Source organism: Phyllopteryx taeniolatus, chromosome 20 (genome assembly GCF_024500385.1).
Source record: "Phyllopteryx taeniolatus isolate TA_2022b chromosome 20, UOR_Ptae_1.2, whole genome shotgun sequence".
In the NCBI taxonomy this organism is placed as follows: Eukaryota; Metazoa; Chordata; class Actinopteri; order Syngnathiformes; family Syngnathidae; genus Phyllopteryx; species Phyllopteryx taeniolatus.
The window spans coordinates 8,432,703-8,455,555 of record NC_084521.1 but is presented as its reverse complement, the minus strand read 5'-3'; the positions used below and the strand labels follow the sequence as shown (position 1 = coordinate 8,455,555).

The 22,853-nt window shown below is 37.9% G+C and overlaps 1 protein-coding gene across 1 annotated transcript in view; it reads left to right on the top strand.

The window, feature by feature from the left end:
• Positions 1–22,138, top strand: part of vstm2a (V-set and transmembrane domain containing 2A) — a 49,167-nt gene extending 27,029 nt beyond the window's left edge. Inside the window, exons 3-5 of the mRNA XM_061758869.1 lie at positions 6,372–6,422; positions 11,001–11,337; positions 21,158–22,138. Coding sequence (XP_061614853.1) covers positions 6,372–6,422; positions 11,001–11,337; positions 21,158–21,234 — 465 coding nt within the window. The 3' untranslated portion in view covers positions 21,235–22,138. The remainder of the gene's footprint in view (positions 1–6,371; positions 6,423–11,000; positions 11,338–21,157) is intronic.
• Positions 22,139–22,853: the final 715 nt, after the last annotated feature.

Below are 22,853 nucleotides of genomic sequence, written 5' to 3'. Positions count from 1 at the left end.
TATTGTGATGAACGTAGCTGTGGTAAGAATGGGAATCTTGCACGTTCACATAACTCCAAACGCCTGTCTTTTATTGTTGGTCGCTGCTACCATGTTTGAGGTGGAATTGCTCCTCGCAGTTATAGGTGTAAAAAAGGCAGCAGGCGCCAGTAATTGTCCCAGCTAAAATGTAACCGCTGACTCACAGTGCCTCTTTCATCAGCTCAATAGAATAATTTTTTTGCTCAGTCTCTATATACATTTGATAGCTTCCTGGAAGTGGTGATGTATGTTGGAACAGAATCCAAAGTTCAAGTGCAATATGATGTTATGAGGGGTGCTGGAGTTATTACAGCCTCTGGAGAAGAAAAGTGCTCAAGTCAACAGGAGAATACGCAAAAACGCCAGATTTGACAGGGAACCTAAGGTAAATGACAGACTTAAGTGGATGGGCGTGTCCGTGCAGCCAGAAAAGGGCATAGCGACGCGTCTTTTCTAACTTACGCACATGGGAGAATATGGCCCTTAATGTGCAAGCCAAAATGTGAATCTCTGTCCTTCCCAGTGGCAGAAATCTCATTTATTCGTATTACTCTACATCTATTTCCACAATAGTCAGGATTATGTATAAAACATCTGGCAACAGTAAAAAGAAACCAACCATATTTTTGTTATTTCTCTTCGCTGCAGAGCCAGACTGTTTCAAAGCAGGAGATTTTAACTTGGGTGGTTGTATTGTTGAAAAAGACACAGCGTGTCGTCTTTATCTCAAATCAGGGTACTAGTTTATTGAGCGGCCCATCTCAAACTGCATGCTTGTGTTTATTTAATGAGTGAATATAGCCATTGCATTTGGCAAGCAGGTAATGAACTAATTTAAGTGAAAGGCAGCACGGTTACAGTAAATACAAATTTGAATCAGCATGGTTTAATTAATGTAATTATTTTAAAGATAATTTATTGGGTACCGAGAGGACTGATACGTCTGCATGCAGTGGCAATCTGCACTTGCATATACAAGGTCACACAATCAGATACTATAGACAGAAAAATCAGTTGCAACTGATGAGTCATCTGTGCATATCGGAAAATTGAGTAAATTAGTTAAATGAAATTGTGTGCATGTTTTTTTTTTTTTTTTTTTTTTTAATGGCCATGCAAATTCAATTAAAAACTTCCCACTCCATGTTATTAAAAGAAGTAGAAGGATGAAATGCCAATAAATTGCAGGCTGAGATTATTCATCACACAGTTAAATCAAAAAAGCCTTTCATAATCATAGTCCGTATTAAAATAAACAAAAATATGTTACAAAAGCAAACTGTTCCAATTGCAATCTGGTTTATTTTCTGAATTCTGAAATCGTTTGTAACTCAAGAGATTGCATTGTATGTCAATTGAAATGTTAAAAAAATAAAATAAAATAGAAAAAATGGCTAACAACAGCGTTATGTTGTGATTCCAGTGGTTAAGCTTACCTTAGTATTGGTGACACTGTTGTTGTTATTTGATCCCAGTGCTATTCATTCAATTTTATATAACTTGGAAACAAGTTAAATTTGACATATATGCTTAATGAGAGACCGTATCCTCAAAACCATTATCCGTCCATCTTCTATTCTGACAAGCAGGGCAGGCTGCTAAATTGTTTAACAATACTATGCCTGTGGCAAAAATAATGCACTAGTTGCCAATCGTGACTTGAAAGAAGATCAGTTTGCAGTGACGTCATTCTTGACATGTTTGTGTAGTGGTTTGAACTATCATACAGTTAATTACTTCATTAACTTCCTTAACTTCCTTTAATGTTTTACTTGTCAGGGGATAGAGTAATAGTGCACTTTGATGTATTTACATGTACAATTGAAGGCTTTACAGGTAATTAACATATCCCTTGTCATAAACCAATGGGCTGTGAAGGGGATTAGTGTTTGCATGTGAAAGGAACTCCTGTCAACTGTGGGCTGTAATTAGGGTTAACAACTAAACTGAGACCCAAAAACATCTTCAAGCAGGAGTCAGTGAATATTTTTACAGTTCGCTACGACTGTGATAAATGTTCTCTATAACATTGCCCTTGTTATTTCCCACCTGTTTGGTATGAAAAGGGTGTGTTTGCGTCTCTTTTTGTATGGAAAATTCCAACAAATCCTCTGTCCCAAAACGTCTTTCTACATGAATTTCTTTGTACCAATGCATGGTAATGTTCTTTTATTGTGATTAATTCTCCTCTTCGTGCCTTTTCATTCAATTTAAGCGCAACTCTAAACACGGCAAGCGCACGGTGACACACTGGTACAACACACTTGGATTAAATATGCCGTCTCCTCAAACCCGTGGGGTGGTTTTTGAAACCCAGTGGCTCAAGTGATTTACTTTCAAAAGCAAATAATCCCTGGAATGTGGAATGCTTTTGTGAAGTTTGACAGTTGGAACTGCTCTCCAATAGCTATTGATCAGTGTCAACATTTTCGTTAACTTAGTTTAGTTTATGCTTATAAACTCATGAGAGACAGCGTATTGAATAGTATTTAAAGAGTCACTGTCTATTCATAACATCGTGATTCCAATTTATGATTTATTGTTTTTGTGTTGTCATCAATTAGTCTACGTTTTTAATAGTGAAAAGTTCCCACATTCTCTGGTCCGATTGTTTTACAGATTGTGTCTGTGCATAGCAACAATCCTGAGATATATTTGTTTGCAATTAGCATATCATTCATCACGGTACAAGTTACTGTTTTGTGTTTTTTGCCTCTTCCATGTTGGACTTCTTAAATCATGGTTGTTGTTGTTTTTGTTTTGTTTGAAATAGTATTATGTCACAGTTTGGAATATACTGTATATTGTACCATGAAGCACAACCAGAAATGCATACAGTTGCAGTGGACTCAGGTTTATGGTGTTTAAAAACGGCCAAGAGAAATGTGTTTTTATCTCTTGTGATAGTTTATGTAATTTGTAGAGAATATATCAAAGGCCTCACACAAAAGATCAAGTGCTTTTGCAGTGTTACCTCATTGAGTCAATCACACGATCGCGGTGTAAGTCATTAAAACCTTATTGGGTTGAAAATCTGAAATAGAAATTATATAATCTGTGTGAAGGTCAAACAATTGAAATATTTTCGGATCGTACTCCACATTGTGACATGAGCATATACAGTATATTATTTCTAGGAGTCCATTGATATCTCGAAGTTTGACCACTATGTAGTTCTGTTGTTTCAGAACATAATTCCCCATTAAAAAGAATTATATTGGGAATAATTAATTCCAGGGTCCAAACGGTCTCCTCATAAAAACCTTCATTTACCTAACAGACAGTAATACAACTAAGACATGAATTGTCATAAAGTAGTCAGCATTCATATGTTTTAATCATTTGTAACAATAAAAAATGTACTCTTTAAAATCCCATTTAATTTAATGACCGGTGAGGATGGATAATACATGCAACTCACGCATTGCATCACACCATTATTTTAATTAACTCGCACACAATTATAAAATGAAATTAACCACTAATGCATTGTAAAACATTAAATTATAACACACATATAAAACACCCTATCATCACCCTACTTTAGTGCCAAGAGAGGATTGGCAAGAGACTTCCAAAATTGCCTTGAATGTTTGTGAAAAGACACTTTTATATATTGTCAAAAGAATTGTTGTTGTAATTAATTGCATTGTATTCATCCTCAGTGTGTGGAATTTCCCGAAAAAAGACAACAATGTGTTAAGGCGCAGTCTATCAAATATATATCTCAGATTGAAAAATAAAAGTGTCCTGTTCCGCACAGGCGAATTGACGGGGTGGGAGTTTTGAGAACTCAGCGGGCTAGTGATCCTGTCTTCCCTCCTCTCTAGTCTCTGTTTTTGTTAACCCAGAGAGAAGGGGAATCCGTGATGCTCAGTTCCCGAGAGGAAGAACAAAGCTCGCTTTATTCCTCATTCATTCATTCACGTCAAAGTTCCTGGTTTAGCTGACGTTTGTTATCTGAATCAAGATCTAATGACTTGGAATATGAAAATCACATACGAGTACCATTTTTATGCACAATAATTCACTTATTTGGACAGGTATGGTTGAACTAACATGAGTTAACTTTTGAACTTGAACTTTTATGAGTGATACTTTGATCACGCACTTAACTAGTCGTGGATGTCAATCATCCTGGACTTTCACTGTCAAGTCACATGCTGATTGTCTAATTTCTATTCCAGTTGAAGTCATGACAGTTTTTCTTCATGTGATGATATTTGAGTTTTAGGGTGTCAATTAAGCTTTTGAAGCCCAGTAATTGTAACGCATATTTTACGAGGACTCAATGAGACATTTTTCACGAAGAATAGCCAAGTGTCACAGTGGACGGGCTTTAGAATGAAAAGATAGAAGATTGAATTTGCGATAATTTTAAATGGTGCTGGCTTTGACTAAGAAAGCACTCGTTGCGAGAAATGTAAATGAAATGGTGGAAATAATGACGCTTCACTCCTGACTGAGTCACTGAAACTACACCATCGCTATCACAGACCAAAATGCTATCTTAAGGAACATTACCAACAGAGCAAAAATAGACCTCATTCACCAAGTTTCATCCTAAAAGATCTCTTTTAGATGGGTACAAGTATGATTGATGATGACTACTTATGATTCCCATGACCTTGGTACATTGGCGTTCGTCAATGCTTTGGCTTGCCTTCATCCAAATAAACTAAACTAAGGCAAGATCAATTATTTTAAAAAATTAAGTTGCTGCCCTACTTTTAACATTATGCTACAGCAGTGTTGTGAGAAAAAAAACCTTCACTTGTACATGAAAATTGTGTCACAAAATGCTGTATGCCTTCCAAACGTGCTGCTTCATGTTTAGGCAGGTAAAGCAGTTCTCCTCCAGTGAAATACTCTAACTTTATCCTTCTCATGTGACAAATATAGACTGCACAGATAGCCCATAAAACTGCTGTGAAGTTTGTAAAGGGGAGGCTGAAATTAATGACATGAAACCGTCTAATGCCACGCCCGAGGGCAATGAATTATGCTTCCCCATTAAAGACATCTCTTCAATACAATAGAGTATGTCAGGTCCATCTGTGAAATCAAGATGTACGAGTCACGCTACATGCGGACAGAAAAAGCTGGATCCAGCAGTAATTCTGCTCATTAATCACCTGTCTATAGAGCATCCTCCAGAGAGAAGCACTGGTTTCTCTGTGCTAATTACAGCAGTTGAAGGAGTGCTCTCTGCAGCAAATGCTGATAAGTAGCCATGTTATCCTTCTCCTACCCTTCTCTTTTCATCACAGTCATGGAATGCATTAGATCGTCCTCATGTCTTCCTTCACCACCCAAGCCTGTTCTGGTACATCACATGACCTCCTCTTTAGCGTTTTCGTTGCTTGGCATGAGAAACATCCATATGATAGCCATTGTAACAAAAAAGGAAAAGCCATGTCTCTAAAAACAATAAAAAGCCGATCATAGAATCTTGACATATGCTAGCATGGTGTAAAAAATGTATATATATTTTTTCCCCCTGTGGCATAACTCCGTAATGTGTTTTACTGATTTTCACGCATTTTATTATTGTCATAAGCTTTATTGGGTGATAATACTTTTACTGCAGTGACTGATGATGTTGAGGCATATTTCTTTCTCTGGAAATACAATGTCACACAGGATCCTGGTTTGAAGCCCCTTTTATGTTTCTACAGTGTGTGGAAGCTGCTTGTAGTTATTCCACAAGACCAAAAAAAAATAAAAAATGATAAAGTGTTAGAGTTTCAATAACAGTGGCAACAGGCCCTCATGCAATTACTGCTGAAGGCAGAACAAAATATATGGAAAAAGACTAGTTATTACTACTACCGAATGTGGTCACTATTGCTGAAAAGCTTGGACAAATCTGATTTAGTTGCATTATAGCACATCTATACGACAAAATGACACTATAATACTGTAAAACCTTGTGTCAGTACAGCAATATACATAAAGAAAATGCTTGTCAGTATCCAGCCTACTGATATTTTTCTATTTATTAGGTGTTCACTGGCAGTGAACATTTCAAATATGAGTCGAAGATGAACTAGATTTAGATATACTATTATAATCCTGTAAGGGCATTAAGGAGATGGCTACATAAAAGACCACATATATATTTACTTAGGAGGAAATAGTAATTGTGCTCTTTGTTCTTACAAAAAAATTACGTATCCACTTGAATTATGCAGTTATAGCGAGAGCTTTTGTCATTGTAATGTTACATTTGTCAACAATGATAGATTCATACTGTGCTTAAATTTAGTCCAAGTAAATGTAGCCATTACTGGTTATATCGATTGGCTGCTTTCAAAATCCTAAGTCTTTCTTTCTTTCTTTGTTCACAGATGGAGATAACGCCAGAGCCTCACCCTGATGATGAGGGGACAAAAATAAGTGTAAGTCCAAAATCATTAACGCAGTGCTCTCAAGGTCCAATTATAATTTCAGTCAGAGTAGTAATTGCCAGAAATTGGACAATTTAGAAGTACTGGGATGCGTAAAGCTAATGGTTGTGGGGAGAAAAAAAAAAAAAAACATTCACTGGCCCTAAATAATTTTTTCTTTGTTCTAATGAATGATAATGAGGGAGAGTATATAGACACTCTCCAAGCAGTACATTTCAATTCAATTTGCCATTGTATGGAATTTATCATTCTGTTTTTGCAAACTGAGGGGTGGCAGAATGGTATGTCGATAGCTTTGTCATCTAAATATCATACCCGTGTGACTTCATAAGCTGCCTATGACTACAAGAAAGTGGAACATCATTCAGTAAACAAAGGACATCAATGGAGGTCCATCATTGTTTTGTGTGTTGTTGACATATACAGTAGTTATTTATTAAAGACAAGCGTTGTTTCAGAAAAGCCACATTTTTCATGTTGCACTATGTACAACGGAGTAGCCCAACGGAGGCTGCCAAAATGTTGTTATGCCTATTTCATGCCAAAAAAAAAATGACCGTCACAAAGTTGCAACATGGGGAAATTAACTCTACTACTCACAATTAGCAAACACTATACCAAAAGACTGTCAGTATCAAATAAACTAGAGACTAGAGAGCTGTAGAGGCTGTGACGCTGGCAAACTAAATATTGGGTAGTAACAAAAATCAAAACTCATAGATAACTAGACGCAAATGAAACAAAAAATACCCCCAAGCAGATATGATGCTGGTGAAGTCTTTAATAACCTAGGAATCTTCCACAACCCCATTGTTTCGATGGTTGTGCACCTCACATTCAACCGTCTCACTGAGTCCTATCCTATGGTGATGCACTACCAACTGCCCCCCGGAGGGTAGAAACTGAGTCTTCGTCAAAATTCTAGTGGGGTTCAAATGACAACTGTGGCCTAGGAAATGTGAAACATATGGGAATCTGGTTAATTATGTACATTGGCTGAAAAACCCATGAACCAGCTTGTGACAATGTGCAGTTGTAATCCCTTCAATGGCAGTATCTAACAGCAGTCCAGACCAGTGTCCTCATCCTTGAGCAAAATCTCATCAAAGTGTGTATCCAGGCCAGCTTTGCCAATTGAATAAAGCAAACAATTTCCGTCAATTTGTCAATGTCATTTACCACCTGAGTGAGGAAGCCCAGTGATCAAGACTAAAAGTTTAGGACTGGACACTGGAAAGAGACAAAAGGTGCCTTGCTGTTCATTTTGTCTTTACCTAGTGCACAGCCCTGGAAAGTTACAATGTACTGCCCCACCTCACTTTCCATACCAAGTCACCAAAACCACTATTGGTGGTCAAAGACCGCCCTCATCATATCCCGGCTGATAGGCAAACACATCAAATTTTACTCAGCGGATTGTGACCACACTTGGACGTACACAAAAAGCCAGACAGTACAGGACAGATAACTGAATCTCTCTGCCTCCCAAGTTTCTGTGCTGACAACTGATAATAAAGTCAGGATCTCACCTCCTGGTCCTATTCAGATAAAATATCCCCAAACTCTCAAGAGAGAGCTTCTTTTTGATTTAGAAGACTGGTCTGATGATAACATGAAGGAAAACGAGAGGTGAAACGTTTTAATGAATTTATTTATGACACAGACCCATTTGTAGCTTTATTAGAAGTGGCCTATTAGATTTCTTTCTTCTCTTCCATCAGGCGCTTAACCACCAGGCATCTGTGCCAGTCCCCACTCAGTAAATGAAGTGCTCACTGGCTCCAGAGTTCAGCAACATCTATATGAGAGGGTCCCATTATGTCAAGTTATTTTATATCTGTCAATGGCTGCTGGTCAAGGACAGATTACCAGAGTCTTAGCCCTGTACTAATTCCTTGCTAGGCGAGGAGCCATAAAATAAATGTCCACTGTAAATACAGCCTCCCTTTTGCACGTGCCACTGTTCTTCCTTCACAGGCTCGACCTAGTGGCAGTGGTTCCTATCAGGAGGCGCGGCTGCCTGTGGGAGAATTGTAGCTCTCAACAAGGGCACCGCATGGAAGACCTGAGAGAGACAATCATTTCTTTGCACAAAAAAAGGTCACAGCTACAAGAAAAGCAAAGTATTACTTAGAAGTCAGCATACACAAGCACATTATTTTCACATTTTGAAAGCAGAAAAATACCTTGAGTGTAAGGAAAAATGCATGGTGCCAGCTTTAAAACATGGTGGAGGTAGTGTCCTTATGTGTGTTGCATGGGTGCTGCCGTGGGAGCTACAATTCACTGACAAAAACATAAATTTACAACGGTACCGCTATCATTACTGAAAGAGAAGATGCTACCAACACTTTAATAATTGGTCGTCAGGCACTTTTCCAACATGTCAATGATCCATCCATCCAAGACAAACTGTTGCAGTTCTAAAAAATATGGTGAAAGTGATTAAGTGGCCAAGTTTGACTCCTGATATGAATCCAATCAAACACATGAATAATTTTGAAGACACAAATAGAGCATCACTGCCAATTCAGTATCCTGCCTCTGAAATAAATTATTCTTCAAGAATGAAAAAAAAAATATATAGCTGTACCAATATCTCACCAAAGACTTGTGCTGTCCTTAAAAACCATGGCGCTAATATATAATACTAGATTTAAATGTTATGTAGGGTGTATTTATCAACAGCTAATTTGAATATCATGACAAATCTTGTAATCAGAGTGCTATTATTAATCATACTTCAATGTTAAGAATAAAATGTTCTATAAAATTCAGTTTTATCAAAATCATTCTTTTCAAAGCGGTTGTACTTATTCAGGCACAGTACATTTTGTCAACGCTAGACATGGACAAGGTGCCTTAAACAGAGAAATGTCTGCAGCTGGTCACCAAACCGATTCACTTGACTGCTGATGGTGAACCTAAAACTTTCTTGCTGTTAAGACAATCTGTTTAACCTCTTAACCCAGGGTCCATTACACAAAAAGACAATCAGTGTGGAAACTAAACCAAACTGGCTAAATCCACACTTGGGAGGCAATTATTGAAACAGGAATGGGAAGAAACAGTAACACCAAACCATAAACAAGAAACAACATTGAAAATAAAATTGGGAAACATCAGCTCAATTTCAACCACGACACTACATGCCCAGACTGAATAGTATTTGTTGTGGGAACATTGTTCTCTATAGAATTACAGTTCATGTGTGTGATCCAATAAGGTGGCCCTAAATACAGACATAGCAACACCAAATTAACAAAATACTTGGGGTATTGGAATATAAAAAATGAAAACAAATAATTGGGTAGCTGAAGACAAAGTTAAAAAGATGCAGCAGGGTGAAACAATTACGGCAGGTCAGATTTGAATGATGAGGCCAAGACTGACAAGAACAGACTGTGAAAAGTGAAAGTCATCGAAACGGAGTAAACCACAGACATCACCTCATGGACATTGTCACTTTGGTCATGAGGTTTTCCAATCCTGAAAGTACACAAAAGCACAGTATGTGATCCTTCTTAGCAGAGAGCGGTGGGGCCAGTAGTGAGGGCTGAGCATTTTAAATCTGTCAGTCCATCAACACCCGTCAAATTTTCAGACAAGGAAGGGAAATCGTGTGTTAACACCAGTGAACTGAAAATCAAAAAGATCTTCTGCCATGCCATGAGCTGCTCATATTTTTTCATACAGTCAAAATACATACACCAACATTCAATATACATATAAAGGATCTAACTTAGGGTTAACCCAAAAGTAAATACATATTTGAAAGTTTCTACATTATAACTTACTCAAGTATATTTGTTGCATTGGTGAAGTAAACACAGCAACTGTATTGGAACCTCAGGGATGCATGCAGAGAACGCACAATAGCAGCTGATTTCCTGAAACTTTCCAAAGGAGCTAATCAACAAAATATAGAGGCAGGGTATTATTAGAATCAAACGGGCTCCATTCATTTATTCAATCGCAGTTACTAGCATTCCTTTTCGACTAGTATGCACGCTCTTTCACTACTGAGCCACACAATTCTCTTCACCATGGGCATCCGACAAGATTAATATATTCAAATACACATATGGAGGACAAATGGACAGGTCTGAGATATTAAATGTCAATTACTAAGATTATACTATTGAACCTTCCTGAAACAACAGGTGTCTTGTTATAATGGTGGTCACTACATTAGAGAAGTGAAAACTGCACTCTAAAGATTTGTTTCCTGAAGTTGCAAGCTGTATTATGACTGTACTTTGTGGAGATGTTTCCGCTTATGGAACATAATAAGGAACCCAGAATACTAGAAAGACCTGTATCTATGATGCAGTACAGTTGTTATCACTGTCAATTGCAGCCTTAAAAATAAACACATTATTAAACAAAAAGCAACATAACATAGCATTTCTACCTTTGTAAAAACAGAAAATTGACAGCTCTCGTGTGCTTGATTTCATTCAATCATACAGCTGTCTCCTTTGTAACCAGTTGATTGCACAGCACATAACAGAACTTTGTACTTTTCAGTGCAATGACATTAGTCTTCTTCTGGTCTTATTTTTACAGACAGTCAAAGTGCAGGGCAACGATATCTCTCACAAGCTACAGATCTCCAGAGTCAGCAAGAGTGATGAGGGCTTGTACGAGTGTCGTGTGACACAAGCCAACTATGGCGGGATTGTGGATTACAAAACCCAAGCTTGGCTGAGGGTCAACGTCTCAGCCAGAGCCAGACGTCCATTGCAGCCTCCCAAGAAAAGCTCCCCTCTGCACCTGACAGACAAGAAACCAAGAAAGCCCACCTCCTCTGTGGGCCAAGACAGCATGAGTTCAGACCAGAGGGTGGACTCCTCATCTACCTCTCACACATCCTCCAATACCGCTAAACACAACCCCAGCTCAGGTATATAAATGAGGAAATTATTGTTTATTTATTTTAAGTATAGTATTTGTGACCTTAAACTCATGGGGACTGGGAAGGTTTATGTACTAAACATGAAGTATTATTAATAATAAAAAAGGTAAGTTTATTTTAATGTATAAGGAATTGTTCCATCGAGCTTTTTATTTTATTTTTTTAACACGCTCTTTTCATGTACTGTTAAGAGCATCTGTAAGGGCATGTGTCAAAGGTCTCCTATCATTTTAAAATGTTTTTTTTAAATCATCTTTGATGTCCTTTAACTGGGTTTGCAACATAATTCGGGTTGGAAATGCCCAGAATTCCCTTTTTTCAAGCTATTCTAGTTGGTCTTTCCCCCAACTTTAAGATGGCCGGATTTCTCCTGAATATTCCATATGTAAATAAGCTTTGCTCCTCTTGGATTGCTGTTATTCTAATTTAATTAGAGCGTTTGTCTGATTGGTTCTTGGCGATATTACAGCGTCTAGTGGGTTGGGGAGGCCAAGCATTCATAGTGATGTCACATTAGGATTCTTCAAAGGTGTTACTGTCGGTTAGGGTTAGGGTTGTTCAGAAGAAAAATTCAAGCATTGTATTGTTGGCCCACTTATAGAGGACGTGAGCTGAAATGGTATTTGGGGGAAAAATTAAAAGAGGGTGATATTTTGAGGTTAAGACTCATCCTCTGCTCCCTATTAAGTTTCCATGTCACGAACACACGGAAATCTGATCCAGTTGTTTGCTAGCCTTGTGCCGTTAATTGCCTTTTGCATTCAATCAACAAACCGCACAGTCACAGACTCATTTGGACCTATGTTATACTGACAGAAGTGCACCTTTAAAAACTGTCCTCGTGTCAGTCTTGTCACTTCATACATATAGTTTTAAAAAATTACCTTTACCGTTCAGTTAAAGACACAAATAAAACACAATTGACAATGAAATAATTTTAAACTGACTAAAGTTATCACAGTTTTGATCTATTATCCTGTTGGAGGATCCATGACCTGTTTTCTGACACTGGGCAGCACATTTCGCTCCATAGTGCCTTGGTAGTGTTTAATTGTACCCTGCACAGGTTTAAAACATAATAATGTTTTTGCTATAATACTAAAACTGTAATATAAGTAATCTAATATTATGTCTTTATCATAGACATTCCTCAGCATTTTACCAGTCAGCCAGCCTGCAATAAAGTTAAGCAAATTGCAAAGGAATTGGTCACATTTTATTATTAATATGTGCTTAACTACATCATGGTTCTAGAGTTCCTTAAAGTTAAGCTGAAAGGACAGCATTCATCTGAAATGCCTACACCGTACAGACTGATAGTAGAAATTGACATAATAAGTTGAGCCATTTCCATAAAGCTTCCAAAGGAAGAAATCATCATTTTTATTAGCAGTTCAATTGACTTAATTTTCCAAATCAGTCTAGCAGGCAGGGGGGGTAAATATGCCTATACCGAACAGTCGCAGCTCAAAGCCACAATCAGAGGCTTGATCAGGGTGAGGGGATAGTGTGCATAAGTGCAGAAAATAAGAACAAAGGGAGCTCTGTGTGGTCTGATTAATGCATGTCTCGCGCTTGAGTCTGGGAGAACAAAATGGAAATGTCTAAATTCCGAGGGTTTTCACACTTCAGTCATCTAGATTAAGTCAGAGTGGTTATTTACGTGCGTATGACACACTCCAAATTAACTCGGACACTGCTGAAATAATACAAATTGAGACTTCCTCCACTGGTGGTTCTTTGGTTTGCATGATCTGTGCAAATTCAGATTGAATTTGCCTTCTCTCCATTGTTCTTGTGGCCTTTAAGGTATATTGTAGGTAGATTACATGATATTGTCTGTGACAGATATGGCTAGTGAGAAAAAGAATGATGTACTGTAAGTGGAGGGGGTAAAACAAGCTGTGTAAACTTTGAACAAGTTTAAACAGTGAAAAAGATGTGCAAGCGCGGGTACATCAAACACAAAATATCAGACAGACTGTCAGACAGGCTGTTGTGTTGCTCAGAGCTTGATAAACACTTCACAAGTGACCAGTGAAATTGTTGATTTTGGTCTTCAGGTTTAAATCAGGATTTCGGGCCAGACACCATGGACTGATCACCAGAAACACACAACCATTCACACCTACATTAAAATTTTAAGTTCAACCACCATAAATGATTTTGGATGTAGGCAGGATTGCCTCGACACAACCCACACAAGCACAGGGTGAACGTAAACTCAAATCAAAAAGTTTGAGCTAGTTGATAACCATAACCTTTATGCTGCGAGGCAACAGTGCCAACCACTTATCAAGCGTGTGGCCTTTGTATAGTACAGTGAACAGCTTCACCTTCAGCATCAAATACCAATGAACAAGGTGCCCTTGTGTGTCTGAATGTGATGTGGTGTGCTTTCAAGCCACACAAATGTGAATTCATCTTGCATCAATGCAATATGCTTTGAGAACGAGCTCGGAATTGTGAGTGGCAAAAAAGCAATCTGTTACAAGGGAGACACTTGCACTTGTAAACAACTGAATAGCCGTTATCTTGGCCAGATGGCAAAGACTGCTCTTGTACACAGAAAACAGAATGGGCATGACAAAACCTAATTATTTGACCAATGAGAAGCATAGTTATTCAACATTATTATCACATCTATTGCATTAGAACATTTCTTTTTTCTCTCTTAAATCTTTATCCGTAGGTATTCTTCAAGAAGTTGAATGTAATTTTTGTACCCCTATTTTCCAAGGTTATATTTCAGTGTTAACTACCTCTGTGTTTGTATACAAATACTTTATATTTTGGACATAATTAAGCATATTGGGATTAAGCAAAATAAAAAATTACCTTTACCCAAAGGCAGAAGTATAGCTTTATCAAGAGTAGTTATAAATAGGTTAGTGCTGTCTACCTATACGGTACATGATGTGTGATTAACAGAAGCGAACCAAACTATAACTGCATCATTAGACAGGCAATTAAATAACTAATTTATCATCTTATAGCAATAAATCTTCAGGAGGCAAAGACAAAAAGGAAAATTTGAATCACAGAACGTAGTTGCCATACGCAACATAAAAATACATTTTAAAAAAATTAAGAAAAATGCGAGGTGAAGCCAATGACAGAAATATATGAATCAGTTTTTTATGTGTTGATTGGTTAACAAAGAAAAGTCACTTCTGTGTTATACAGAGTATAGGAAAATGAAAGAACTGTTAAAAGATATTGTGGATTACTGAAAACTATTAGCAATTTATGTCCCTAATTTACACCCAGCAGTGAAAACGCAAGCCTGCTTAAGGTTTACCGCTCCCAAATAACCCATACGGTGGTGAACCAAATTGAAATAGACCACTGGGTGGAAATATTGTTTTAGTAATAATTTAAACTTCAAATAAATAGAAAAGTTATTTTTAAATTTTATTGACAAATTAAAAGCAATATTGCCTTTTTATAGTCATTTTTGTAGTATATATTTTTTTCTTGTTCATCTTGGCAAAGTAAAGTTGCCCTTGTACTGTAATAGTCTACATTTTATCCTCAGGAGATTAAATTCTCATTACCTCCATATTTTTCATTTCTCTCCCTATCAAACTAATTTCAGTCATAATTTTACTGGCCCACCTTTTAATGACAATCATTTCCGAAGCGGTCAGACAGTTCAAACATTAACTCAGTCATGCTCTGAGCTCGGCTCACCTCCTGCACCCATACCGAAACACAGATAGATTATTACTGAATGAGGTAAAAAAAGTTCAATAAACCCCATTATCAGACAGCAACATTATGCTGACAATTATATGTTGCTGTGTATCATTTTTTGCTGTGTTTGACACTGATAAATAAGTTTCTTTGGGTTGGATACCCGCCACAGCCATAGGCAGCTTTACTAACAGGACGAGACGTGTAACCATTGAGGTTTTTATCATGTCTTTGTTTAGGCATTAGGTACAGTAGATAAGCGTCATCACATGAACTCGTTGCACTGACAATTAAACGGTAGGGAACTTTCAAATGACAACATATGACGTGTTCACAGCTTCTCCCCATCAGTGTCGTCTGTTGTCTCAGAATCAGAATCATCTTTATTTGCCAAGTAACGTCCAAAAAATACACAAGGAATTTGTCTCTGGTAATTGGAGACGCTCAAGTACGACAACAGACAGTCAATTGACAGAGAACACTTTTGAGACATAGAGACATTGAGAAAAACAGTCACTGAGCAATAAAGGCTTGCAAGTTATCTGTTAATGCCGGTAAAAAAAATTTTTTGGACAATTGTGCAAAAAGATGCAGAGTCCTCTAGCACTTGGAGCAGTTGGAATGACTAATATTGCAATAGTGCGTTGCAATGACCATTGTGCATTGTGTCTGATCTGATCTTGCCCTCCGTCGTTCCTCCTTTCTTGTCAAATCTCAGAGGTGACCACGGTAAAAGGAAACCTTTTGTGAATGACCACAGATGCGCACCGATGAGTAATCCAGCCAGTGCATGGTTTGACTTTTTATGTATATTTGAATGCTTCCATGGATCATTCTGACTCACATGACCTGTATTTATATCTACCAAACATTATAATTACACAAATGAAACTGAATGGAATGGTACTGGATTGATCTCGTGTGGGTTAAAAATTTCTTTAAATCATGGTAGAAGTTACCGACACGTCTGTGATTAGAAAGTGCCATGAAATATTGTTGAACAAATATCTGGATCACCAAGATGTCCATAAAGTTTCACTACTACTCTGAAACTTGCCATGATCTGTTGAATAAAGCTCTAGCTGGCACAAACAGACTGCACTCAATCAAAATATGTGTTTTTGGACTTTTGTTGTATGTAAGATGGATTACAAGAGAGTACTCATGCAGGCCGTGCATTCAAACTTGTCGGAGAAGGCACGATTCCACCTGAGACCGTTGGTGTTGGCCCAATGCTAATAATCAGATCACTGTGCTATATGTCACTCTGTCATCTTTAATATCATCAGCGATGTTTCCACCAGGTAGTAGGAGTTTGATTTATTGCAAATGGTCCCATGATTTCAACACGTACAACACCACTATTAAGCACGCTTTCGTTTAGGTTACCGGTCACAGTCGTATGCTACGGTTGTGTGTAGCGTGGGGTTCATCTCGCTGCTGTCTGTTGAATGTTGGGCAGGGAATTTTCATTTCCATGTTACACAAGTTGGCAAACTCACGCTGTTTATGATTATGTCACGCTATTTGTGTTGTTGACACAACTACACAAGTCTCATCAGGGCTTACTGATATGATCAAACTGAACTACACCGCTGGGTGGGAGCGTTTGTGATTTCTGCTTGCTCTGCCATCCTTGGTGAATTTTCTCCTTTGTATCTGCCCCATTGTGCTTAACTTCATCACATGCCTCTCAATCATTGTTCCTACAGCTGAAATTTTACAAAAAGCCTCTTAATGTGGAACTGTTCATTTTATTTCAGTGTCAACCATCCAGGCCCATGATAAAAAGCCAAGCCTTGTCAAATCTCAACAATCTCTCCCATCTCCAAGTTCTGTCTCCTGTCGACACTAATAAATTGCTTCTGTTTAATTATATAATACAACAAAATGGAGCAATGCAATTTCAGCTGCTGGCTTTAGTACATCACAGAATCTGCACTCACGGATGTCTTTAGGCAAATGGAAAAATGCTTGGGTCTAAAAGTGTTTTTTCTTCAACTACAAAGACTGAACAACCAAATTTGTAAGCAGGCAGAAATTTACAAATGGTTCTGCCAATGAGACAGACTTCAAACTAAGCAGACAACACAGTTTACAACAAATTTACCAGACAATAAGGCAAACAAGTGGAAGAGACACGTACCTCTTCAGCCAGCCAGGGCATCATCAGGGACAGATCAAACTGGCTCTAAGCCAGTCTGAGTTCCCCATGGAGGTGCTAGTGATTCAGCTCATTGTCTTGTTGAGCCTCGTTGCCTCGCAGGCCTGAAATAGATATTTCACAGTACCATCTCACTGAGCCAAGACCTTTTGGCAAACTTTGCAATGTTGTGTTAGGTTAAGTAGAACAAAATGAAAAATATCCAATCTTTTCCAGCCCAGCAGATGCAGCTCTGACAGAGACTCACTCTGAGTATTCAGAGGTATATTTTGGATTTTTTAACATCATGAATATTAACTACCAGTGAGTCCAAACCTTTAGGGTCACAGAATAAATTAGGGTGGCTGATAAGCAGGTCAAAATCAAGAGGAGAAAATGATAGACTTGGGATGCTGGAGAGGTGAACCTCTAAAATAATTCAAATTAAACAAATTATGTGAAGAGGATATGAACATGTATTTTAGATCATCAGGCTTGGCATGTTTCCAGTATGTGTTTTTCTCACATCTAATCCCAAATCCTTCCCTGCAAAAATCTGATTTTAGTTTATAAAAACAGAACTGTTCCCACTGCTTCTCTTTCGTGGCCCGGCAATCTTTATTGAAAAACATGACATCCTATGTCTAAATAAATAAATATTTCATGCTTTTACTTATACTGATACTTTTTTGACATCACATATTTTCAAGACTCAATTAGCAAAAGGAGTGATAATATTTAGGTAAAAAAGAAATAGGCCAAGGGTAAAAATGAAATGTGTTGCATTTAAGACCTTGAGATTATGTTAATAAATTCATCCATCCATTTTCCAAAGTGTTTATCCAGTTCAGGGTAGCACAGCGCTTGAGCCAATGCCACCTGACTTCAGGCAAAATGTGACGCAAACCCTGGCGTGATCGCCAGTCAATCACAGGGCACATATAGAGACAGATAATATTCAATCAAAAATATTTTCATACAAAAAAAATGCACCTCAGAGCACTTCATATGAATTAAATATATAACAATTCAGACTTACATTCACACATCACTGAGTGAGAAATGTGCCCACGCTCACTGCAACGAAGTCAGGGGAACAAGGTCATGCATTACAAATGACAGCAAAAATTTGTATTAAAATATTCCGTAACAAGCCATCCATCCATCCATCCATTTTCTGAGCCGCTTCTCCTCACTAGGGTCGCGGGCGTGCTGGAGCCTATCCCAGCTGTCATCGGGCAGGAGGCGGGGTACACCCTGAACTGGTTGCCAGTCAGTCGCAGGGCACATACAAACAAACAACCATTCGCACTCACAGTCATGCCTACGGGCAACTTAGAGTCTCCAATTAATGCATGTTTTTGGGATGTGGGAGGAAACCGGAGTGCCCGGAGAAAACCCACGCAGGCACGGGGAGAACATGCAAACTCCACACAGGCGGGGTCAGGGATTGAACCCGGGTCCTCAGAACTGTGAGGCTGATGCTCTAACCAGTCGTCCACCGTGCCGCCCGTAACAAGCCAACATGATGTAAATTCCTGTCATGTGTTACATTGATGAGATTATTGTAAAATTAACCAAGAGGAAATAATAATTTATCTTTAAGTTTTTGAAAGTGTGTGCCTTTTTATAAAGATTTTATTTTCATGTTTTGGGGGATTGTTTCTTTCCTAAATGGGCCAGGTATACTAGCATAATTTTGACGGTTAAAACCTGGAAGGCCTGCGAATGAAGGAAAAAAAATGAACACGACTAATCTGTTATCGAATGCTACTAACAACAGATGAATTAGCAGTGTGACAGATTTACACTGCCAGGCTCTTTTTTTCTGACCAAAGAAACATTGGAAAATCAAAGCAAGGACGGACACTCCACCTCAAGATAATAAAACTTTATCTTCCATCCACATACTGGTAATTGTGCTTTAATTGCAAAAAGCTCAGGAGCTTTGTTGAGTTAGTGCCTGGTTTTGCAGAACAGTCTCTCTTCTGAATTTATTATTTTCTGTGAAGGATGTTTGTAGCTCATCTGTGGCACTCCTGTTTTTATATCACCTGAATTATATATGTGTTTATGCATTGTTTGTATTGTAGGGAAAGCATAGTTTGGGGATTTCATAGAGCAGTGTTTTGGACCTCCACCCAATGACACCAATGTACCTTTGCAACCTGACAGCCCAGCCAGGCCTCATTTCATACATGTGTAGTGCAACAAAGACTGTACATGTAAATTCAATAGTGATGCTTATAATGTGGGGTTTACATAGTCTAACACCCAGTCTATTCCCAACACAGGTAAGTATTTCTTTCAATCATGCATCTATTATCATGCCTTGAGTCTAAATAACTTTTTTTTCATTTTTGAATTCTGTTCCATGACAATGTTATGAAGATGAAGATCATAGGGCATTATTTGTGATTCATCATAAAACTTAACAATTCCAAAAAATAATAACAACCTACATTCATTTTAGTTTGTCTCAACTAGACTGAGGTACATTCATACAAACTTTCGCTATACCTTGGCAGCATTATTTTTTTAATTACGTAACGATGACCCTAACGGATCATTTCACTGACACTGAAAAGGTACAAATAGCAGTGCCACGTAATTTCTTTTCCCGATAGTTTGTTACAAAAATTTGTAATGCCTAAGTGAAGTATAAAGTTGCTCTGGTGTCACAGTTGTGTCCTCTTAGACACACTTCCATGCAGAAAATCATTAGCATGTGATTTGCTATATATCAATTTCCAGACTTTCAAATGATTTTGATAAATGATGTCACAGCAACCTAATGGACTAAAGCTACTGAAATAATGTTGTGTTACATTCGGAATGGAAACCATACATTTGTGAAATGCATATGCAGAACCTTGTTACAACTTCTAATATGAGATGTGTTTTTCATACATTGTATGGTTGTAGGGTTCCTTTTCTGTTGTGAGATGAAAAGTATGGGTTAGCCAGTTAGGCTGGATTACCACTGCATTTATGTTGATGTTTGCCTTTTAAGTGGCAAAATTTGGATATGCACCATGGCAAGCTAAAGAGGAAAAAAATGGAATTTGATTGTTTCGCTTGAAATATACATGTAAATAGCCAATAATTTCAGATATGGGGAACTTGGACCTGCAGCAAAAAGCCAGCTGAAGTTAAAGGGTTTCTAGTTTCCATTTGGACCTGCCTTTTAATTATTCATGAGCTATTTTCATCAATAATAATTATTCAATAATGATTACACTACACATAACTTTGTATAGAGAGGTTTTCATTCTCTGATTCAGCAGCATCTTGTTGACAGTTTTGTGTCCTTGACTCGCAAGCAGTTAAAGTTGGTCTTCTGAATCAGTCAAAGCTGTTGTTAACTCTCGTGGGCATGTTTCACCCCCTTTCATGCAGAGGAACACGACAACAGCAAAAACGATTTTCTCCTCTGTGAATTTGGGGCCTGTGTTTCAATAAACCTAATGAAGTGAAAGACCAGTGTTGAAAGATCCAGATATAATGCTGATTCTATCAATATACTTTGTAAACTTCATATTAGCATCTTTAATGAGTCCCTTCTCACAAGCGGTTTAATTAAAAATTGGGGCTAACAGACCGCATCGGTTGTCTCTAGCTAATCCAGTTTATTTTAAATGCACAAAGATGCATATCACATCAAGACTAATTTACCTGTAGGTGTGAAAGTGAGTGTGGATACTTATCTGCCTTTATGTTTCAGCCATGTGATTGACTGGTGATCAGTCTAGGATGTACCATGCCACTCAATTAACCCAGAATAGGTCCCAGCTCTCTTTGGCCCCGCCCAGGATAAGCGTTTTTGATGTATGGTGGATAAATGGATTAGTTGATCGAACTGTGGTTCCTACTTTCGAGCAACCACAGTTTCCCAAAGATCTCCTACTTAGCGTGACTATTTACGTGACTGTGTGGCTAATTTAACTTTTGTGTTTCTTCTTTTCACAGGTACAAGAATATCAGCCGGCTACCGACTAGTTGTCATCCTTCTGGGTTATGGTTTGGTGAGGGAGGCCTTGTTATAATATGCAGAGGGGATATATATGAGGAACTGACTGGGTTGAAACCAGATCTCACTTTCTCTCATTTGCTCTTAAAGTGAACAAGAGAACTGCTTGTTTTATGTCCTCCTCCGACACTATCATACGGACATCACAGTATAGCCTCATTTCCCAGCCACTACTACACTTGCACCGAGCACATTATTATTAGCCACTAAAAAAAAAAAAAAAAAAAAAAAAAAATCTGCCTCCTTAGAATCAGATGGATTACCTTTTGTACAAAGGTCATCTTTATATCACCCAAGGTGCAATGCTCCGATGTGAAAATGGACCCCTCTTAGATAACTCACATGGAGGAATCACTTTCTTATGGTTTCGCTGTTCCAGGTCATGTGTTCATTTGTCAAAATGAACAAGGAAAAATAAGAATCTATATTTGTGTTATAAATATCTATATATATCTATATATATGAAGTTATATATACATCTGTTTTATTTTAAACACCTAGAGTTAATGTTTGTGCCGTATACATAGCTGACACTGACGCCTGGTGGCTCTTGCATTTCATTGTGAATAGGCGCCCTCATCAACTGAAAAAAGATCAACACAATTTCATTTTTGACTGTTACATTAACATTCATTTATTTCATTTGTCTTTAAGCTGTTCAAACGATCTAGTGTGCATACATTTACATCTCGTTTGTGATACAAATGTGCATGCTTGTTGATCAAGGCTTAAAGGAGAGGAGTCTACTACATTATTTGAACATGAGTCGGCACTTGGAGTTCAGTGTTTCAGTATTTTGGATTTAGCTTTATTTCAATGTGCTAGCTTTGATGTGAAAAAAAAGATGTCCTTGTCATTTTTATTTGTATTGCACCCTCTGAATGAATAAAATGGATGTCACAATTCATGAATAATTCCCAGTATATGACCACTGAACATTTCATTTAAACTGACCAAGACTTAGATGTGAAAGGAAAATGTTTTTAATTCTATGCCTTCCTGTGTGATCTCATTACAAAGATAATTTGAGTATTTGGGCATAGGGTAAATGAGTTTTGCCAATTTTGTAATTTGCTGATACACGTTGCGTAATAAAATGCTGTGTGTCTGGGTGAATTATAATAGACTTTCTCATGCTCAGCAAATGTGTTCTATGTTCGGCAGGAGCAAGTTCTTAATTTAATATCTAAAAAGTAATACAAATCCACGCAGAGCATTTATAAATCGAACGCTTTGACAATCTGACACAAACAGGCCAAACTGTTTTGACTCCAGATAATGACTTTGACATAGTCTGAGCTCCATAATGGGCCACTTTCATGTGATGTCAGACAATCTCCACTGTCTCTTGGAGAAACTATCGTCACTTCCGCTACCCATCTTCATTAAAAGTAATGAGATGGAAACAAATGAATAACAATCAGTGGAATTAATTATTTACTGTTTACAAACATCCATCCGTTTTCTATAGTGATTGCCCACATTAGGGTTGTGGGTGAGCTGGAGGCTATCCCAGCTTTTGATGCGGGGTACACCCTGGACAGGTTGAAAACCAATTGGAAAAAAGCCATGGAAAAAAAAAACTTTCATACTCACATTTTCAGAATTTGGACTGTGCAAGGAAGCCAGAGTACC